Raw genomic sequence first — 22,242 nt, forward strand, 5'->3', positions numbered from 1 at the left:
TGCTTTACTGGTCATTTTCTGGTAGAAAAGTTTTGCTCTGACAGGACTTAAAATTCACAAATAGTTAGCAAGATTTCAGGATGCTATAGTATGACCTTGTAGAATAAAATACACTATACAGTGGATATGATAGAAAAATACTATAGCATTAATTGTGCTTTTACAAAGTTGCAGTTAATAGCAGCTACATAAGAATACTGCAGTTATGATTATTCTTGGTTTTGAAATATTTTGTCTATAATTTTTACACAGTATTTATATATTGCATTTCTCAGTTTACTGTAACTTAGACTCTATCTAGCAACCATACAGATTATTTCCAGGTGGAAGGAAATACCATCTTTTGGCTATCAAACCGTTAACCTTACAACATCATGGAGATTCCTTAGAAAACCCTTAATCAACACATCCATTTGATTACAAGGACAATTCCACTGAAGCTTTTTTTTGCAATAATACAGGTTGTCTCTTCTGGCTTAAATGGCTGTTGTAGGAAGAGTTTAAGTAATCACACACAATTTTCCTATTAACATGTTTATTTTTAGTATTTTTCTTCAATAATTTCACACAAAACATGACACCTTACTGCTGAAGTTCAGGCCTCCAAAAGCTTCAGGTCCAATTAAACAGTTGTTTGTAGAATTCTACAAAAAGTCAGCCCCCACTCCCCTCATCAGACATCCATGACAGAATGCAGTACAAGTCAATGTGGACTTGGCAAAGATGACAGCTCATTGTGATGATTACTTGCTAAACGTTAAAGTTAGGGAAGGTACTTGTAATTGAGAGCAAAAATCACTGTCCCAGTATTTGAATGTGGCAGGGAATAATTTGTGCCTTAATTATTGATCTTGAAAGCAAAGCTGCACTGAAATGAGATTAAGTTACTAGTGAAATCCTAGCTGTATCCACATGGAATTTCTGTTTCTTAAGTGGTGGCTTAGATGCTCTCAATGTAGATATATGTTGATTAAAGATGACATTTTTTTTTCTGGGTGCTTAGTGTGGATCACTAGACTCCCCAAAGCAGTAACCAACTGAAAACAACCTTGCAAGAGGCCACATGCTTTCAGACTGCTTCGAATCAACAGAAATTTGACATTGGAAAACACATAGAATGATAATGGTCAAAGACCTTGACAAGCATTTTGATGGGGAAAATAATGTTTTTGACTTATTTTACCCTTAAAACACATACTGGCTGTAACCTTTGTTGTGCAGTACAAGCCATGCTCTTGCTTTCTTAATATTCAAGGAAGTGGAGATGTATCACTTGCTTGGAAGTGTTTCCATGTATTTGCATATGATGGAAAGCATGGTTTCATCTGTACCACCTCCTATTGACATTAATCTCAAGTCTCTGTAGAAATACAAAGAGTAGATTTAAACATTTGCATGCTATACTGATGGAACAAGTACAGAACTATGTGCCCATTTATTCTTCTATGCACTTATTATGGAGCCGCTTTTATTATATGGAAACCCCTTGTTTACAGAAGAACATAGATGGTGTGGACAAATGTGTTGTCAGTACCATAAAAACCCTTTTGTGTACAGGTATGTTGCTAATTCAAAAATCAAAAGGCTTACAGTATAATTCGACACATCCAATTTTCAGATTCTTTCAAAAATAACCTTAACTTGGCACAACACTGTATTTTCATCTTGAAATAAGTGAAAACCTCTCCTAGCATACAGCTGCCCCTGCTTAAGCCTAGCCAGACCTCCTGCAGCTGAACTCCATACAGACTGCTGTTGAGGTATTATCATTTTGGACTAGCATATAAAGCATCACAGACTCTTCACAAGGTTTTCTGCCTGACCGCACGCTCAGATGACCTACATGTTACATACTAATGCAATTGTCTGCAGAACACCTCATCCTGGTGAGATGGTCTGCAGTACTTCCCGCAATGTCCCCGCTGTTCCTTTGCCAAAGCTGTAGGTGCCTAAATTGAATTTTAGGAGGGGAGAGAGCTTTAAGAGAGCCAGCGGCAACGTGTTGCAGCACTTTGCTTTGCTTAGCTGTGTGGTAAAAAGAGTATTAGTCAATCAGTACATGAGGTATTGGAGAATTGTATGGAGAAGGTACAAATTTCATTCAAATTTTTTAACCAACAAGCATCCTGCTCTCCCTAATAGCTATATGAGATCTGGCATAATCTGTATTACTATTATATAGTATCATAGGATATTATTATAGTATTAGTATAGTATTATATAGTATATAAAGCTTCTCTGCTTTAAAAATGAATGGCTGCTCCAAGCTTATTTACTTTTGATATTTCTAATCGCACTCATTTAAAAACTGCCATTAATATCACTTAGTCATCCCTAACAGTATTGCCTAAGTTCCCTGTGCTAGCCAGATTGCAAACTACTGCAACCTTAAGCAATTTTCTTCACAAATTTCTTTCCTCCTTTGGAGACAAGAAAAAAAAAAAAAAAAACAAAACCAAACCCACCCCAAAACACTGAAACAGTTCTGCTAAACAACCTCTACTTAATTGAAGAACCTGAAGACTCCCCACCTTCCTGTGGGCCTTGAAGGCAGCAGAGCTGGAACGATGGTAGGTTACTTGTTCTCCATGCTGCAATGCTGTCTGTTTTTTTCAAGCTGCAGAAAGCCCCTGCCAATGCTTAGCATTTTGCATCTTCACAGCACTGTATCAACAGTAAGTAATTAATCCTCAGACCTCCTCTGTGATGCAGATAAAAAGCCTCCATTTGCAGCAGGAATCCTGAACACTTGTGGCTTGTTTATATGAAGTTATAAATAGGCAGTGGTAAGCTCTGCCTTTGGTGGTGTGTGACAGGCATGTATTTACCTGACGTGTTTTAAAAAAAAACTTAAAACACCTTTCACATGTTTTTTGTGGGGGGGCATATATATATATATATGTGTGTGTGTCTTTACAAAATTGCTGGTGATTATATTTTTGTCTCTATGGGTGAGATAAGGAGTACTTCCTACGGAATCTACAGGCAGGCAACTAATGCCGATTTCTCGCCCGGGGAGACAGGACAGAAGGTTTCACCTAGTTTAAGAGGATCAAGATGACAAAGGACTCTAATGATTTTAATCTGGCAGCCCTCTTCTGGGAAAGACTTGCTTTCAGCGTAAGAAAAAACCACAGGACTAACTATCCTGCCAGGAACTCTGTGAGGAAGCTGGGGAAGATGACATGGTAGAGTAAGCTTGTATATCAGCTATTTATTGTATGTTCTGGTTTGATAGTTTATATCAGTAACACATTATTAATACAGCATATACATATTTTAGTATACATTAATATTAGAATTTTATTGTTTTAGGTAGGCTATCCCTTTTGATCTGGCACAGCAACACTTTGCTTTCTGATTTCTTCATCACCTTGTCGCTGCCCCCATGACAGAGCAGCACATCCTGCACTACCTGGAGCCCTGCTGAGGTGAGTGCTGACCTGTGATAATGGCTTCACCCTGAACAAGGACAGGGAGGAACCAGCCTGCAATGTGCCATACAGTTACGTAAAGGTGTCACTTTGAGGGACCAAACCTCTAGCTGCTTGCTGAATGCTTTTCCTTAGACAGTGGGAGTTTGCCTGAGGAAAGAGATAAATCCTGACCCTTGTGTTCTGCCCCCCTAAAACACTCCCTGCAAAGAGTTTCTTCTCATTCAGGAAATCCCATGCACCTCAAACATCCACTGTAGATGATAAGACTTATTCTACTCAACCAAATCAAGAGATGTAAATGTTAAAAAGCAACCCATTTATGACAGATTAAAAAAATCCAAATTCTTCAATGCTGAGTTAAAAAACTGCACTTATGAGGGAGGTTGAGGAGCCCTTCCCACCCACTAAACTCAATCCAGGTTATCAATAATTTCTAGTTAGGCAGCAAAAGGAACAAAAAGGACCCTCTACGTCATCAAATCAAGTTTCCCAACTCCATAGGTACCATGTCATATAACCTCCTTCAGAAATGTATCACGCATTGCTTTAAAGAGAAAAAACAAGCTCCCTTTAAGCTTGGACTATCCTAATTTGAAGGCTGTCACCTAACAAAGTTGTTGTAATGATTAGCAACCCTCTAATTTACAGCCTGAATATGTTCCTGAGTAGTATAATCCAATATAGTCCTTCAGTCTAACATTCCTCTTTTGAATGGTGTTGACTCCTCTGCATCCAGAGCACCATTCAGCCCTTGTTTTACACAAGCCAAGCCGTGTTATCCTGAAAATCAGGGCTGGTCCTTCCTACATTTTCCTCTTGAAAGCCACATGGCGTTTGGATCTAAAAAGCCCTTTCTGTTCACAAGCACCCTGAGAGGAGCCTGCTGCACTATCTTCAATGCAGATGCCTTCACATAACTTTAAAGTCCTGAGAAAATAAACTAAGTCGTTTTCTTTCCCTTTTCCAGCAGTGATCAGTGCCAGTCAGACTTGGAGAAGAAAGCGAGTTTTGGTGACTCCAGCTCCGTTTTCCCTAGCAGCCTGGTTTCATGGCAGCGGTCCCTCAGAGATGCTGCTCCCTGCTTCCCTGGTTAGGAGGCCATTGGTAAATCCTTCCCAAGGTTTACGTGGCTCAGAGTATCACTGCTTCCCAGGCAGCCATTTACACAGTTTCCTTTCAGCACAAATTGCACCTGCTTACAAAACATTTACCCTTTTTTTCTATTATTATTTTAAAGTTGTATTACTAGCAAGATTTTTCTCCACAAAATATATTGATGTACCCTCAAGTTTAATATTTTGTGACTTCTTCCACCTTCAGACTCACCTAGATTGCTTTTGGGGGCTGTCCAAACTAAGCAGCATCTAAAGGGTACTCAGGGTACTCATAAAAGTCAACCAAAGTGGTAGGCAGGCATCTGTCTCAAAACTTCTGCAGAAAAAGGCTGAAACTACGGGTTTGTTTTCACAGATGACTGAGGAATTGTTACTAAGTCTTGTCCCAACAGCTAGCTACGGACTTCAAAGCAAATTGTTTTTTGTCAGAAATTGATAGGTTTTGTTTGGTACAACCATAAATTGTGATAATGACAAAGACTGATTAAAAATCCCACAATTCTCTAGACTTATTCTAGTTTAGACATGCTTTGTAAAGAATAAAAGAATACAAAAAATGAAGTAAAGAATTAAACTGAATATTTCAACTGGCTTTTTAAACGTGCAAGGAATGCAAAAAATAATTTAGAAGGAAATGCATTACTTATTAAAAAAATCCACTTAAAACTATGTAGAAGTTTGATTTTTAACTATCTTGAATTACAAATAAAACTTCATATTGCAATACCTAGGTGACAGTTGAGAGAAAAAAAAAAGAAATCTTCTGCAGCTATGTGCATTTGCAATGCTATTTATGCTTTATTTCACATGAGCAGTCAATCAATATTTTTCACTACTACTTTCTCAAGTCTTTCACAATGCCGCAAGTAAAGAAATGACAACATTCTCCCCATCACATCCCACAATAGTAAACCTTGTAAGAACTGGCAGCAGTTAGACACAGTGTTTAGTACTTAGAAACGATCTTAATTTAAAAAAAAAAAAAAAAAAGACAAACTTTTTTAAGAAGGCCAGACAAGTTCTTCCTATAACAACTGAAGTGTACATAATTACTATTTAAATATATAGCTCACTACCTGAAATTTTTTAAAGCTCATGAAGTCTGAAAAATTGCAATATACTTGCTACAAAAAGTTTTCCTCGCTCTGATCTCTCACAACCTGGGGTTTTCATATAGATTGTGGGTTTGTTCAGTAATTGATTTTTCCCAAGTCATGATGTCTTTGAGGCATTTCATACAGGGGAGAGAAAAATAAACAAACAACTCCAGTCTGGCGCTCTCCTTCTCCAGAATCCTGCTAGTAGGGTAAAGTCTGGAAAATCCACTCTTACTGGTTTTTATATTGGCTTGTATTTTTCTATTAAACTCTTTGATATTTGGGCTCAAAACCTTTTTTCAAACCCATTCTCCTCGGTATCTCTACAACTGAAAATGAGACATTTACATATATAAAAATCAACCCAGTATAGGCACCTACATGGTGAAACAGTTATCTTTAAGCCTTCTATAGAATATTACACTTTCGAAAAGTCATTTGTTCTACAATGTTTAAAAGATTAATCATTAAAATGACAGATGTGAATAAAGTCTTTTGGCAGACAGTGTTGTGCCAGGTCTGTTTATTATCAACATTAATAACTACAATTGAAAGACTTCATGCACTAACCATGCATTATACTGTGTGCTCTTTGAGGAATAACAGCCCGACATGGGTCAAAGACTAACATGCCCTTAGAAACTTGGGAAGGATTATGCTACAAAAATCTTCGTCCATTATGACTAGATGTCATGCTGTGCAGTTACGCTGCTTGCTACTTGACAAATATCACAATGACGTGAATGGTTACTCAGACTGCTGTACAAAAATGAACCGCTTTAGGAAAGTTGCTGCTTTGCTTATCGTTACAGATTAACAGGATTCTGACTTGAACCTGTAATTGTTTATTTAGGTAATACTCCACTTCTCCCTTCCTGGAGCTTATGGTTACTCAGTGATGGAATTTTGCTGATTCACAGAAAATTTTAGAGTATAGATATCACACCACCTTTAGCCTCATTTATAACAGTGCTTGTTTTAGAAGCGGCAAGATATTTTTCTTTGGCCAGCTGACACAGTTTATACCAATAGGAAATACTCTGGATTTCTTCTTAGGAAAAATGTGACTGTACTGCTGTACTTAGAAACCACTCTGGAATTCACACAGAAAAGCCCTACCCACAGTTAGCAATAATATACTGGGCTAGGAAATCTAAAGACAAATCAAAGCTATATAAAAGCATATAATCTGTACACATTACTACATTGACAGTAAGTGCTTCAAGACAAGGATTTATTGTATTGAGAGTGCCTACTGCAGTAGCTTTTAACATCTGTATCACCAGGCACCCTTAGCTGCTAATAAAGAGGCTGTGAAAAAAAATAACTAAGAAAAAACATCATATTGACAGCTGGCTTAAAACCACCACCAAACAGCAGTCTGTACCTTTACCAGAAAATTTCAGGAATACACAAGTCAAAAAAGGTTGAGGATCTCTCTGACTTACTACAATGGCATTCTTGTTCATAAAATGCTATTAAAAATAGAAAAAGTAACTCGACCTACTGAAAAGCAACAAGCTTCCTACAGATTCTTTTTAAGTGTTCTGCTCTCACTTTACACAGATACATTTACCAAAACTTTCAGCTAACCGAACCACTAACTAACTTTGCTAACCTTGGTTAGGTATTGTATATATAAGGGCTGAACTGTAATCTGTTACTGCAAGAAAATGCAAGTTTCACTTTGATCCTTCTACAGAATATAAGACACCGGGGCCAGAATTTTCCTAACAGCTGTCAAGAAAACAGTTTGCTCAGAGAGAATTTTGCTCTAAACAGATATACGGTAAAACTTGAAGGGACTTTAATTAATTTGCAAAAAGGCCTCTGTAGTGTTTTAATGATCTAACAACTTGCAGGAAGCAGCTACATCTCTCATGAGACTCACGCGGTATCTGGTGTGACTGATCAGGTGGAGACAGCTGTCAGAAAAGCCTGCTGTAGGACCCTAATGGTGAACTCCAGTTTCACACATATATTTGGGGAAAAAGATAAAGCTCTTTTTCACTGGTTTTGGAAGAAAACTTCTGGTTTTAGTTCTGTTCTTGTAATCAAGACTACAAGCAAAGACAAAAAAAAAATCACTTGTTGGTAGGCTTCCCCTTTTTTTCTCTTGTCCTATTGTTTGGCAGGTACCAGAGGACCATCAGGGAAAAGATGGAGTTTACTACTTTCACCTGTTATTCAAGCTAACCTGAGGGTAGTTTAAACTACACAGTTGTAATGCAAAGCCAAGATTTGGCAAAGGAACAGTCAGCCTATGTCCTAACACTCACATGTCACCCCAAACTCAATGGCCCTGGGGATGCCCTTGCATCCACAACGTACATCAGTGACATGCCGTTCAGTGGAACAATACCATTCATGCCGGCTAGCGGCCGGTGCCCTTTTCAAGCGGGTGATCTTTTAGCGAGACATTTAAGATGCTAAATTTCAGTAAAGCCATTTCCTGTTTTCACCACTCACTCACCTGTAAAACCTGCTCACCAGAACCTCGCTGGTGAATCCCATTCCTCCCCAAAACTGGAGACAGCTATCACTCACTTCACGGGCCAGTCGACCTGCCTTTAGCTTAGCCATGGAAGCAAATTTTGTCACATCGTTGCCTTCCACATAGAGAGCTAAAAATGAAAGAAAGAAGCACGGTTATACACACTGATCACAGCCTGCCTCTGTGGCAATCACCTCCCCACGTCGCTTTAGCCTGACAACGTTCTCTGCATGAAGAGAAGCACATCTGGGAAGGCAGATGTGGGAGCTCACCCACGGTGCGGTACAGCAGCGAGCGAAGGAGCTCCACTTCGGTTGCCAGCTCGGCCAGGCGGAAGTGCACGGCTTGGTGGTGCAGGACAGACTGGTCAAACACTTTCCGCTGGCGAGTGTAGTCAATGGTTTCTTGTATTATAGTTTCCAGCGGTGTCAGGACTTGAAGAAGCAAAGCACAAAACAAGACATCATTTTAACCACATCTGTTGCTTTTCTTCTTGATGAGAAAGACGGTTTTTTTCACATTGTACAAATAATACATTAGGTGTCTTCTAAAATGACTTATTCCATACGCCTAGTTTGGGGTGCAGTTTCAATTCTGAAAAAAGTCTGCTATTTCCTTGTACTTTGAAGACCTCTTTATCCCTATTTCACCTGAGCCCCAAACTGCCAAAATTCAGAGGGGAGTGAAGGGGGGGTGGGGAGGAGGGAAGGAAGGAAAGTCATGAAAAGCAGTACATGATGAGTATGTAAACTTTATCCTTCAGGCCTCATTTGTGGCCCTAGAAAAAGCTCGTGGCAACTCCTGCTTTCCGTGCTACCTGTGTCCCGGAGGTCTGTTCCAATCCTGAAAGAAAATCTGAAGGCAGACAGTGTGCTCACTGAGGAATGCTGTAGAAATGCAAATTCAAGGAAGCTTTCAGGGAGAAGGCAGAAACCTATTCAGAGATCAAGGAATACGAACAGACTACTTACTACATCTGCATTCTGAGATCAGATCCCAGTACAGAAAGGAAGGGAAAAACGTTAAAATTCACAGCCACTTTTAGTAAATGCTCAACAGTGCTTCTAATGGAAACAGAGTAAAAATAGGATAGTGCTGGAAGGTGACAGAGATGGCAGACACTGCTTTAAAGCAAGTGAACTAGTTCACTGCTACTTTTTGACCAAACTTAGAGATACCCTGTTTTAAACAAAAAGAAAAGGGAAAAGTTTCTATTCCAAGGCAAAGCAGCCTTGAAGTGAAGGGCTAGGCTATCAGTCTCTTGCAGCATAGCCAGGATAACAGCAGGAGCTGAATTTGTGGAGAATTTTGTTTGGCAAATGTAGACCCATGTCACTACAGCAAGCAGCAGGGAGAGGGAGAGAGTTCACAAATCCACCTGTATGAGAAGGCTCACTCTTCCTCTTCAAAATACGCATATCCACATCCATTCCCATTTAGAATCTAAATCACAAAACTCTGAATCTGAAATGCAAAATACAACCAAGCCCTGGACTACTACAAAATCCCTTTTCCCACCTGCCAGTTACTCACATGACAGCTCCTTACAGGAGCCTGGTATGCTTCCACATTCCTTTTTGCATCACTTTAAAGATCACCGCTATTTAAACTTCATCCCTATACTGTTCTGCATCCCACCAACTGCTCCCTGCCATGATCATTCACCAGCTCTTGCACAGAACGCTATTTTTCACATGCTGTCCCAACATTCAGTAAGGTGACCAGCTTTTCTCATTCCTTAAATATTTTCCTCTCCTTTCTCAAACATCTAGCCTCAATGCTTATTTTTCAGAAGCGCATATACAATAATGTCCTCATTTCTTCTGTGTTAATTTACCATGCTGCCACCCTAATGCTTGTTTTCTGGACAGGAAAATAAATTGCTGTTTTCAGGGACATCTCATGTACAGAGGAACATCCCTGTTCTTCCAAAGATGACCATGCAACACAATACTGTAGCGTGTGTAACACTAACAGCTTTTTCACTTGTATGTCTCTGGTCTCCAGCTTGAGAGATGCTAAAGAGCGAGCAAGAAGTGCTCCAGGCACTTCTTGTCCCTTGCCCCCAAAATTGATACCTGGGAACATTACCGGCAAGTCCGAGCTGCTGGGAGGGAAACTGAACAGTCCATGCCAGTGCCAGGGGAGCAGAAGGGAGGTGGGAAGGATAAGAACAAGGGATTAGTCTTGCGTCGGTCTGTCAGAGCAAGGTGCTCCAGCATGGCCCATGTGGTTCCCAGCATCCAGCACCAGGGAAAGAAGAGATGGGAAACAGCAAAGAGGAGGCAGGAGGAGGACCGGCTGGGAAGGAACAGAACAGCACTTACTTAGCTCCTGCTTGCAAAAGGGCTGAAGATCATGAAGGGGTTTTTGGCCCATCTCTGCTCAGGCTGTCACCACGCATCAGGCCTGGTAGTGGGGGACATGAGAAAACTGCTCTCGCAGTGTCCGCCTCTGATTTAGTGCCTCCTTCCTGCCCCAGCTGATCCATCCTCCTGTTTCCTCAGCTGCCATCACCGCCCTTCTGCTTATTCCTGGAACTGCTGTTTCCACACAGAACTAAGCAGAGGAAACTTTCTAAGGACAGTCCTGGGCTGCATCAAAAGGCGGCTGGCCACCAGGTCAAGGGAGGTGATTCTCGCCCTTTACTCGACACTGGTGAGACCCCACCTGGAGTACTGCGTCCAGCTCTGGAGCCTACAGTACAAAAAAGACATGGACCTGTTGGAATGAGTCCAGAGGAGGGCCATAACAATGATCAGAGGGCTGGAGCACCTCTCCTATGAAGAAAGGCTGAAAGACTTGGGGTTGTCCAGCCTGAAGAAGAGAAGGCTCCAGGGGAACCTTGTCACAGCCTTTCAATATATAAAGGGGGCTTATAAGAAAGACAGAGAGAGACTTTTTACCAGAGCCTGTAGTGACAGGACAAGGGGCATTGGTCTTAAACTGGAACAGGGTAGATTTAGATTGAACATAAGGAAGAATGTTTTGGGGTTGGAACTAGACGATCGTTAAGGTCCCTTCCAACTCAAACCCTTCTATGATTCTAAGAAATTCTTTATGATGAGGGTGCTGAGACACTGGAACAGGTTGCCCAGAGAAGTTGTGGATGTCCCATCCCTGGAAGTGTTCAAGGCCAGGTTGGATGGGGTTTTGAGCAACCTGGTCTAGTGAAAGATGTCCCTGCCCATTGCACGGAGATTGGATGCAATGATTTTTAAAGGTCCCTTCCAGCCCAAACCATTCTGTGATGCTATGACTACAGGTATTTAGAGCTATGAGCATAGCTCTACCACAGCAAAGCTTAGCTGTGTAGCAAACAGCAACGAAGCGCAGCACATCGTGTATACCATGACTGCCAACAGCCTTATATAAGATAACAGCACACAATACTTTGCCAGTCATATAAGAGAAATGCCATTTTTAACAGTGAAACTAATTTTCTCTCTGAACTTTCTTCTTTCTTCCCCCCCCCCCCCCCCATATTTTTGTTTCCTCTGTTGTCATACAATGTTCTCCACATCCCCAGACAAACTTGGCCCCATGGGTTTCAACTGACAGCACATGCAGGAAATGTCACTCTAGGGCAGCCTAAGGAACACATGGTCTACCACACAGCTGAGAATTGTGAAAGCACTTGAAGTTGCCAGATGCAGAATAATCTTTTCCTTGTACCTCCGTCCAACTGATATTTTTCCACTTGAAACTTCTGCTCACTGTAAACATACTTTGCCTTTCTACGTCTCCTCTCGAAACAAAAGGAAACATATATTTTTATTAGGCTGTGGTGGATCACTCTCTAGTGAGATGTACAATGAGCTCCAAGCGTAGCAATCTGTCTCTTAAGGACGTGCACTGCCGATGCAAAAGGATCTGTCATCCCGCTTACTGGCCATGACTCAATGGTGCTCATAAAACTGAGACTATAGGAGCAGATAGAAGTCATTAGAAAAGTGCCATTCTGCTCTCTCACACACACTGAACTCCCTCTTTGCCTCCAAGTTAAGCAACTCACAAAAAACCTGTTTGGTGTCTTGCCATAACAACATTCTTTTCCTGTGATCAGTGCAACAGGTCCACAAATAGATGGTGTTTACCGAGTGTCACAACATGGGAGAGAGACATGGCAGCTCTTCTCTTTCAATGAAGCAAGAAACGCAGCGACTTTTACCAATGCCTTTGATAATGTGTCACTCGGAAGAAAAGACCACACCTGTGACCAAATATTGCAATTCCAGGAAATTAATTTTCCATTTATATTTTACATCTGTTTGACTGAAAATTCATTTTAAAAGGAAAAAAAAAAAAAGGTGAAGAAGGAAGGAAACTCCCCCTACATTCTGGAATCTGGCCACAAAGAAGGTAATTAATAAACAAAGAGAAGGCTGGAACACATGATACTTGATGCTAAAAATACATAAAACCAAAACCCAAAACAACCTCCCCCAAAACACAACAAAACAAATCAATGCCCAAAAAGGAAAGAAAGAAAGAAAAGAATGGCAGTCAACTGCCTCTTCCAAGTTTCAGGAAGCTGAAAGTGATGGATGCCAGGACTGGTCCCTCAAAGCAAACTGATGATCTTCAATCTCACATGAATAGTCACGAACTGGGAAGGAATAGAAACGTCCCTCTGAGGGCCAGCAGTGAGGACTAGTATTACATGTGCAGACCTAATCTCAGAACTACTGAAGGCATGTACATAGTTTTCCACACCTGAACCTTCAGCAGAACACTTGTGGTTGAACATACATAAAACAATTTGCAGGACTGGAAGTTAACAGCTAGATGTCGTGGTGTAACAAATCACATCCATCAAGCACCTGGCTTCCCTCTGAACATCGGCTACTCTTTTTTCTTGTTCACCTCAACTCTGAAGTTTGCAACTTGGCCTAAACCACAGGTCTTGTCCCTGCTCCCAGTGCTTTCATGCATTTTATATCAGCAGATAAAAGCAAAACCAGAGGGCCCAGCAAGGTATAACACACTGGCCACCACGCTGCAGGAGGCAGCTCCCTCTCCCTTGGTGAGCTCCAAGGCTCTTCCTCCCTGACGGCCCCTGCCTGGCCACGGCGGGGGGGACGAAGATGCCCTTCCCAGACTGCTCATCCAGGGTGAGGGTTGGCCTGCTCCTGCTGTGTTGTTCTGGGGAAAAAGAATTGAAACCTGCTGTCCTGCTTCCTGGCAGAGCACGGTGACTGCCGGGCAGTTGTGCAAGGCTGGACAGTACCAAGCTGCCAGTGGTTTTAACAAGAGTGATCTAACCTGCCAGGCTTTGTGTTTTGATGCTGTGAGTGCGCGTCACTTGCCTGTGGCATGACTAATGCCATGGGTTATTCTGCTGCCTGGGGAGTATCACTGCAACCCAGAGTTTCTGATTGTTTTGTTTAACTTAGACTTCAAACTGAGCATAAAAATGCATAATGCACGATCTTGCAGCCTGTGTATGCTTTGATTAAAGCGGGACCAGCAGACCACGTCTCCTCCTTGCCTGAGTCTGCAGTGGCATCCCTTGCAAGTCTAACCTCCTGTTCTTTGCTAAAACTACTCTCACATTTACTATTTATCTCAGGCTGAACTAAGAATTTTGGCCCAAATGAAAGATTTTTTTTTTAAAGCATTTGTACTCTAAGATATTTGGTCTGGGATCAACCCACAAAAGGGAGTGATTTTTTTATTTGGTCACTGAATCAGAAAATCACTTCTTGGAGTTCCCGATTCCCCAACCACACTCAGACAGTATCAGACAGGATATGCACAGGAGCACGAATATGGTGAGATTATTTATACAACCCTGAAATTTAAAGGGGACCAATCTTCTTACAGTGCACCACGTTACATTTAAGTTGAAGAAGCAAACACTATTGGGTGAGGCTGAAAATGGACAAACCAGACTTGGATCTGGTTACCTGGAATATCCATAATCTGTATAACTCAAATATGTGGATTTGAGTACGGCCTGAGTTCAGAGCAACAGGAACTCTGTGACAGCATAACTTCAGGGAAAGCAACTAGGTGCTGTACCGCTTATGTCCCAGGTGTACAGAGGTAAAACAGATAGCAAAACAAAGCTCTTACATCCTGTAAGAGCCACTTCTTTACACAGCCATTAAGTTAATTTTCTACAATCCAGGATAAACATCATAGCTTACTGTACTACAGGAAAAGTCACCGTCCTTCTATTTCATGCCAGTAATTTGATAGCCTTTGTACTATATTTGTAGCAGACATAACACGATGTCATATTTTCTTATCTGCAGAAAAGCACCAAGAAAAAGAAACAGGGCAAAACCAGCCTCTGTGATGCCTCACAAAATATTTTCTATTTCAAGTTTTCCTACAGAAAGGGAAGGTTGTCTGTATCCAGGCTATGACAGATTTCAAAAACAGATCATAAGAGGTCACTGCAGTTTACAATACAAGGAAAGTGCTGTTAGTCATGCGAAGGGTGACCCCTGTGTCCCTGCCCAGCCCCAGAAGCACAAATGATGACTTACCAGTGGCTACTCCCCACAGCCGTTCTTCTTGGAATTGCAACATCTGGTATGTAAAACCCTTTCCTTCCTCACCGATGAGGTTTTTGCTGGGGACCCTTACGTCTTCAAAAAAGATCTGAGCTGTGTCTGATGACCTCATGCCCAGTTTGTCTATCTTTTTAGCAACATGAACGCCTGAAGAAAAAGGGGTATTAGAAAGGCCACAAAAAATACAAGTGCTATGTACAAGTACAGCATTTTAACAATGTGAAATTTGCAGATGTGAAGGTATGTGCCAAGACCACAGTGAAACCTACCTTTAGGAAAAACATAACAGTATTCTGGAATTTAAGAGTAAAATGGCCCACATCCTATTTTTAAGAGTTTTTCCATTTTATTTAACTAGCAAATCAGAAACTGCAATTGTAAAGGCCCACTTCTCATTATGTCCCCAAATAATCACTGTTTACTAGTAGTAATAATCTTAGTTCATGCACATCTTGAAACAATGCAGTATTTATTTGCTTATGTTTGATTTTTAGTGCACTATAATAAAATGCTGAGAATTCAATTCAGCAGTATTTGCTGAGTGCCTGTGCCGCTGTGAAACAGTAGAGAAATAATTAACAATGTCATTTAACAATGACAAAAACAGAGCTAGGTTTTCCCTCCTGGAAATCTTCTTCCTTCCTTCTCTTCCACATTTACCCTCCCCTTTCTAGCCTACGCTGATTTTTTTCTGGTACCTGTAGAAGAGAGAGTTTATAATCACACCACACCACTTTTTCCTAATAATAAAAAGTTAGACTCAAACTCATAACTGCTACAAACATTCAGCAATTCCATATCAACTACAAATTTTGATAAAACTATGTATTTTATGATGGCCTACAAAACACTGTTTAGTTCACCTAAGTAGTCATAGGAGGGTTCATAATGATCACAATTCATTCCTCTGAGTCTTCCTGTGGACACGCTTGTGAAGAGGGTTTGCGTCCCCCCAGACCTCCCTAAACACAGCACTGACTCTGACCCCACACGCAACGGAGTGTCGGAGATGAACCTTTGAGTTTGGCCACGTAAGACTTCAGCTACCTAGTCACACAAGGTAGGACTCCTTCCTGTTGTTTGGTTTTTCCTAGCTACAAGTTCTTTCTTGCTATTGTTCAGACACAAGCATGGCTTACCACTGTGCCGTGAGAGTTTAACAGACATCCACTGTTTTTTTTGTGGCAATTCTCATCTTCAGTTTTTACCTCCTTGTTACTCTGAGGCTAATGCGAATATTCGGGATGGAAGTCAAGAATGTTTCAGAGGTAAACTGAGGCCAACAACCAGGTATGAGGATTTGTACATTTGCCAAATCAATATACATAGAAAAAGAGTCCTCCAAATCAGCATATATGTCTTTGCAGAAAATCAAACATTTTATTACCCACATACATGGTATTCTAACCAGTTTTGTGAGGAGGAGGTATTCTGGTAATATTTTCCTCTTTATTCTATTTTTTTTTTCTATTTTCTACTACTATCTAACATGGCTTAGTTAGAGTTGGTCACCGCACAGATTGTTGTGGTCCCTCTCTATTCTTGTTCGTACCTTGCTATCCTTCGCGGCTTTCAGTGAACGTCTCTTTCTGAACTAATATAGACATCTCAACTTCTACTGACAGGAGGCCTTCAGCCATGTGAAAATTACTTTGGTTTTGCAGGCAGAAGAAGTTGGCAGTCATTCCCTTCAAATTCACTCTCTCTGGCTGCACTGAATAAGGTTATGGAAAGTTTCATCTCTCCACAGAGATGAAATACTGACAACATTTCCAAAAGCCATGACTGCTCTCAGAATAAGGTCCACATAGACTTCCACACCTTCCACCCAAGTTTCTTCTCCACCAGCCAATCTATAAACAGATTATGTGTTAGGAATACTTGCCTTGATGTGTGTTCAACACAGGAAGAAAATCAGGACAGCTGTATATAAATTTTTGACTCTCGGATTGAAAATTATCCAGCAATTTGCACCCAGTCATGCCAAAAAAGCATTTCTGGTTTATTTCTGTATTAAAATCAAAGCTAAACAAACACACACTGAACCATTTATAGGCCCAAATGATTTCTGGAACATCTTTTCCTGTTGGAATATTACTGCTTTGTCTCTCTGAGAGTCTCAGAGATCATGTCTTCGGTCTACTTCCAGCTGGTTTTATGCAATCACTGCTCCTCACCCATACAAGGATGCACTTAGTGCTCTTGTTAGTGGGTGGTTTACTAAGGACTCTGCTGGAAAAAGTACAACTGCTGCCAGTTCTTTATATTCCCAAATCAATCCTGTTGTGTACTTGCCCAGATCCACATACAACAACTATTGAAGAAAGCTCTTACAGGTTTGGTTAGAGGAGCTAAATGTATTAATGATTTCTATCCGTACTTCTTCCAGATCGGGTTGTGTGTTCAAGTTTCCTGAATCCAGCAGCATCCCCTCTTTGTTTTGCCTTACCAGTTTCACTTGCTTTTAGATTAATTCATATTTCTCATTCAGAAGGAGGCCAAACTGCATCAGCCTCAAGTAGTGCCCCCTCTGTTGCTAGCACATCCTTTACATTTCCTCTTTTTTTAAGACAATGATACATAATCATCTCTTTGGCTACAATACGGGCATCAAAATCTTCCCTTACTTAGTTTGATTTTCTTCATTCTCTTCATAAGGAGTGCTATATACTAAAAATTACCAGCAGCAGTAGAATCATCTGCCCAGATAACTCTTGGAGTTAGTCTGTATTAAATAAATCACAAGCCATCTAATAACACACAAATCTCAATCTAGCAAGGCCAAGTTCCTGACTTACTAAAATCACTCTGACAGAGCCATTTGTGCTACTTGCACCAGTATAACTGAGATGGATTGCTATATCTCTTCCTGGGCAGTCCTTCCCAGGCGTCTTATGATTTTTCAATTTTCTCCCATTCCTCCAGCCTTCTGACAATCTCTTTTATTTCCTATATTCTGTCTTGAGAGAAAGGCAGTTGCTCTCTCCTGACACCCTTTAGTGCCATTACAAATGGAAAGAGGCACATTTTAAATTGCAACCTGAGAAACATGCTCTTTCCCCTTTCTTGGGTGCTCTTCTCGGTTATCTCCTCCTTGCAATCTACCCTAGCGCTATCTGAGGACTCAGAGGACAAACCAGTGCACAAATAGTTACCAGGTTAGGGCTGCAAGCCATCTGTCTATATATCTTACACAGACGTTTTACGACTTGTTAGATTCTCTTTCATCATATGAGAAATTCAGCTTTTTTTTTAACACATCATTAGTATGAGCAGTATTCACTTAATTTGGGTATCTGTTGTGAATCCACACTGATGTTATCCAAATTCCCTTTATGAGAAATGTATTCAGCAGTGTCTGTCAAATCTAGACCATGATTTGCTTCACCCCAGAATAAACACTGTACACACCTAAAATTAGAAGCAGCAAATCCTACTTCATATCTCCAATAAATTACCAGTTGTTGAATTTAATAATTTGCTTTCAGACTCGGAACTTTTTTTTATCACTGCATTGTACAAGTATGAAACTATTAAGATTTTCGTGAGAAATGCTGGACTGGTCTCCCATGGCCTTCCAGCTGCTAGCAAGGAATGAGTTACCGCTGCGCCATGGATCCCTTCCTTACCCTGCCACATAGGCTGGTGAGTGCAGCAGTTAGTCAGACATAACACGCTCGTTCTTGAGCTTTGACACACATACATCTACAGACGCTTGATAGTGCATCATTCGGTGATGTCCTCCAGACACTTCCCGTACGGTCTTAGTCTGCTGCCCTCCAAGGAGCACAATCTTTGGCAGACAGACATCCTTAGGATGTACCAAAACGGCTGGAGCTTCCTCCTCACATCTGTGTCAAATGGCAGCCTTTTTCATACTTTTCCTCTTTGCCTTCCTGAAAAATCTCACTTCTGATATGACACACCCACTGAGCACAATCAACTGTCTTAATACTTCATTTCAAAAGGTCACCAATCGTGGTTACAGTGACCCTTTTGGAGGTCAATATCTGTATCATGCAGAAGAATGAAAGCATATACACTTTGAGGAGTGCCATTTTTGTTTCTAGGAAGACTTCTACACTTCCGCAGATCAACTTCAGGTGACCCAGGCAATTTTTCTACTCAAAATCTATTTACTGCAGGTAAAGAAGGTCTGTGTACAGGCCTGTTAGGTCAGTGTAACCTAACAACATTGCCCCACCCCAAAGCTACAATGACTCACGCATCTTTTTGGAATAAGTAAAGTAGCTGAAAAGCTCCAAGTCAATTTCTGTATACGTGATCTGCCTCTAACAGTGAGTTGACTGCTTCCTTGTTTTTGGAAAACTGATCTCAGAGAAGTAGTATTGCATTTGCACTCTGACCCTTTCCTGAAAAATCACAAGGAGGACTTCATGCAGTTAGCTGGTAAGTGAGTTTACCTAGAAATTCAGGGAGATTCTGGTTCCGAGTTACATGTTCACTCATCACTTATCAATAAGGACAAAGTCAACAACTAGTGAAGCAGCTCAGGTCCGTCTTCTCTGAGCTCCCTTTCAAAGCCTGTCTTGCACGACCAACGGTTGTAGACACTCACAACCCACTCAGAACTTGGCTTAATTCCCAAGGCAACTCATTCGCTTGACTGACTTCATACTGAAATTCACTTACAAGACATTCCCCTTAAGTAGCTCTCATCACCCTCTTTTGCAACACTGGAGACCTGGGTTTTGTTCTCAGTCTGATCCATCAAGTGAACATATGGACCTTCACTTCATTGCCACGGCGGTGTCCCTACATGTGAAATGCTGATGATGAGATATATTTTTGTATGTAAAATACTCTGAATTGAATGAACAAAAATGCCGTAGGTTTTAATATTTATGTTAATATATAAATACATTAATATACATGATTATATATTAAATATATATTTAAAATATATGACAAAATATCATACATTATATATTAAATAATATATTACATAATTTTAAAATAATAAAATGAGTGAAAACCAAAAAGGTTTAAAAACTTTTGAACAGGTGCTAAAACTGCAAAAGATCCCCGCCAACATAACCTTAACTGTATCCTCTCTGAATGTCCTGTAAGCGTACAGCACGTTATTCCTGCAAGGTCTGCAGACTACTCAGGAACAGACACTATGTGAACTGTACTACTGAAACTTGTACCCTTAGATCAGAATGTATTTCTTCAGTGTCTTCACCTAAATGACTTACCTTCTTCAAAAACAAATCCCTACTTCCAACATCTTTGAAGCTTTCACTCCAGCCCACCTTTAACTCACAGACTATTTTTGCACTTTAAACTGATAATGATAGTAGCGCCCTGGCAAAAAGAGCCATGAAGCACCCTGGGCATGCCTGCACTTCTCTTCAGCAAGCGCACCAGGTTGGGTCGTGGAGGAAGGTTATCGGAGGAAGATCAGGACCATCCACACAATACAATCACAGCACAGCATCCTTCTAGTATTCAATATAACTGGTCAGTAAACCCACCCTGAGTCAGATATGGCCCATGGGCTCCTGGGAGGCAGGTGTTGGCATGTGGGACAAGATTGTTTTGGGAGGTATTTCCCAAGTTTGAAATCTCTAAACGCTTCATCCTTGTATTTTCACATTTGAGAATCACTTTCAATATTTTCTGAAGAAATAAGACAGCAAGCTGAAAAATACTTCTCCATTCATTGAAAAAAAGTAGTATATATTCTGTTCACCAGTCCTCATACAAAACAGGAAAGATAATTTTGGAACATTTTGGAAAGATAATTTAAGAACATTTTGCATATAGTTCATATGTAGCAAAGATCTATATAAATAGAGTAATATTTATTTCGTGGACTGTTTGAATCTTCATGCCTTTTGGGGACCTAAAAACAAGATAAAAGTTTTGTGGAACTTCTCCAAAACTAAAAGACACTGGATATTATAACTTCCAAAAAAATGTTGGCTCTATTTTTAGTGATTTCTCTGAGGGTGAGATTTTGTCCTTGGCATTGACTTGTCTATTCATTCTCACCGAAGGTTATGAAATCTTCTCATGCATATGTATCTGAACAACTTTTATAAATATATTTTTGGCAAAAAGGATTCTCCATATAAAATTATTTGGGAGTCACAGGCTGAAGTCTGCAAAATATTTAACTTCCTTCTCATTTCCTCTTGTCCCCTACTTTTTTGTGGAAGCGTGCAAACGCATTTCAGAACCAACTTTGTACGACAGTGAAACACCTAACTTAGAAGAGCATTTATGGGTGCAGTCCTTTCTGTCAAACACCTTTCCTTCTTGTATTGGGCATACACAAACACACCAAAAAAATCAAATTAGAAGAGCAAGAGTTCTGGTGTTATTACCGGGTAGATTCATTGGCAGACATATGAGAGATTTATTTCGATGGGGAGGTCCTTCACTGGTGTTTGCCAGCAGGCACATCCAGTCCGCTTGGCACCCGGATGTAGTCCACATCTTACCACCGTTTATGATATATTCATCGCCTTTTCTCACAGCTGTCGTCTTGATATCTATTTCAAAACATAGGAAATGAAGGGTTATTCTTGTGAAGGAGGGATAAGCTGGTCCCTGTAGGACTGACGGAGTCACTCCCTTGCTCTCAGACAGACAACTAACATCTGATCACCCCTTCAAGCCTCTCAAGGCCTTTAACCCTTCCAGGCTGCACAAGGCAGACCTGTCTGGACAACTCTTGGAAGGCAAGCCAGGGAAACCAGACCACTTCTCTCACTCTCCTTTAGGTGGAGTCTTCATCCCAGTGGATGAATGCAGAAAACTCTCCCTAAGTAAATTTGGTTGTCAAAAACTGTGATCAGAAACATTTCATTCTGATGTGATCTATTACGTGTTTCTGTTGCTGGGCATGTTAGTCACTGAGGATGCCATTAATTTCAGAGTCCTGACTTATACAAACATAAGCCTCAATATCTGTGTATGCATAAAGATATATGAACACGCACTTCCTGCATGTTCTTGGTCAGAATGGCGTAATAAATTCAATGCTAGTAAACTTTCAAAAGGCCAAGTCTAAATGCTAAGAATGTCTGTACATGAAGGAGTTCTAAACATCTGCTATTAATACCCCCGGCAAAAAACAATCTTATTTTCATCCGTGAATGTTCACATCAGGCTGCAAGCAGCCCTAGCCGCAACAGAGAGCCAGAGTGAATCATTAGTTATTATTTACACTCCAGCAGAATTTCCAAAGGGCTGGCTTCTTTCCCCTGCAACTGAATTTCTTCAACTAAAACCCCAGCTGAGGAAGGCTCTCTAACAGACACCTAGCTTTATGGAGGCAATGGTAAAAGAGAACCCTACCACACCCCCTAATAGCACCTGTAAATCTAATGAGACTATAAAGTCCATAGAGCCCACCTGCTGAGGGAGGCAGTAGACTTGGAGAGGTCGGAGTCAGACACCAAGTGAAGGGAGTGGGCAGGCACATTTAAGTCAGCTGGTTATACCTTCATACAGACCCATCTCAATCTGAACATGAACCTTCTTCCCAAAGGTTCTAAACATAAAACAAAGCAAAACCAAGTATCTGATCTTCATTTACAAGAT

The 22,242-nt window shown here is 40.8% G+C and overlaps 1 protein-coding gene across 1 annotated transcript in view; it reads right to left on the minus strand.

Annotated features, from left to right (window-relative positions):
* Window positions 1–518: 518 nt before the first annotated feature.
* Window positions 519–22,242, minus strand: part of LOC129202056 (probable acyl-CoA dehydrogenase 6) — a 92,474-nt gene continuing 70,750 nt past the window's right edge. Inside the window, exons 5-9 of the mRNA XM_054814076.1 lie at window positions 21,021–21,188; window positions 14,641–14,814; window positions 8,416–8,577; window positions 8,123–8,273; window positions 519–1,360 (exon numbers count right to left, since the gene is read on the minus strand). Of these exons, the coding sequence (XP_054670051.1) occupies window positions 1,270–1,360; window positions 8,123–8,273; window positions 8,416–8,577; window positions 14,641–14,814; window positions 21,021–21,188 (746 nt within the window). The 3' untranslated portion in view covers window positions 519–1,269. The remainder of the gene's footprint in view (window positions 1,361–8,122; window positions 8,274–8,415; window positions 8,578–14,640; window positions 14,815–21,020; window positions 21,189–22,242) is intronic.

Source organism: Grus americana, chromosome 2, assembly GCF_028858705.1.
Source record: "Grus americana isolate bGruAme1 chromosome 2, bGruAme1.mat, whole genome shotgun sequence".
NCBI lineage: Eukaryota > Metazoa > Chordata > Aves > Gruiformes > Gruidae > Grus > Grus americana.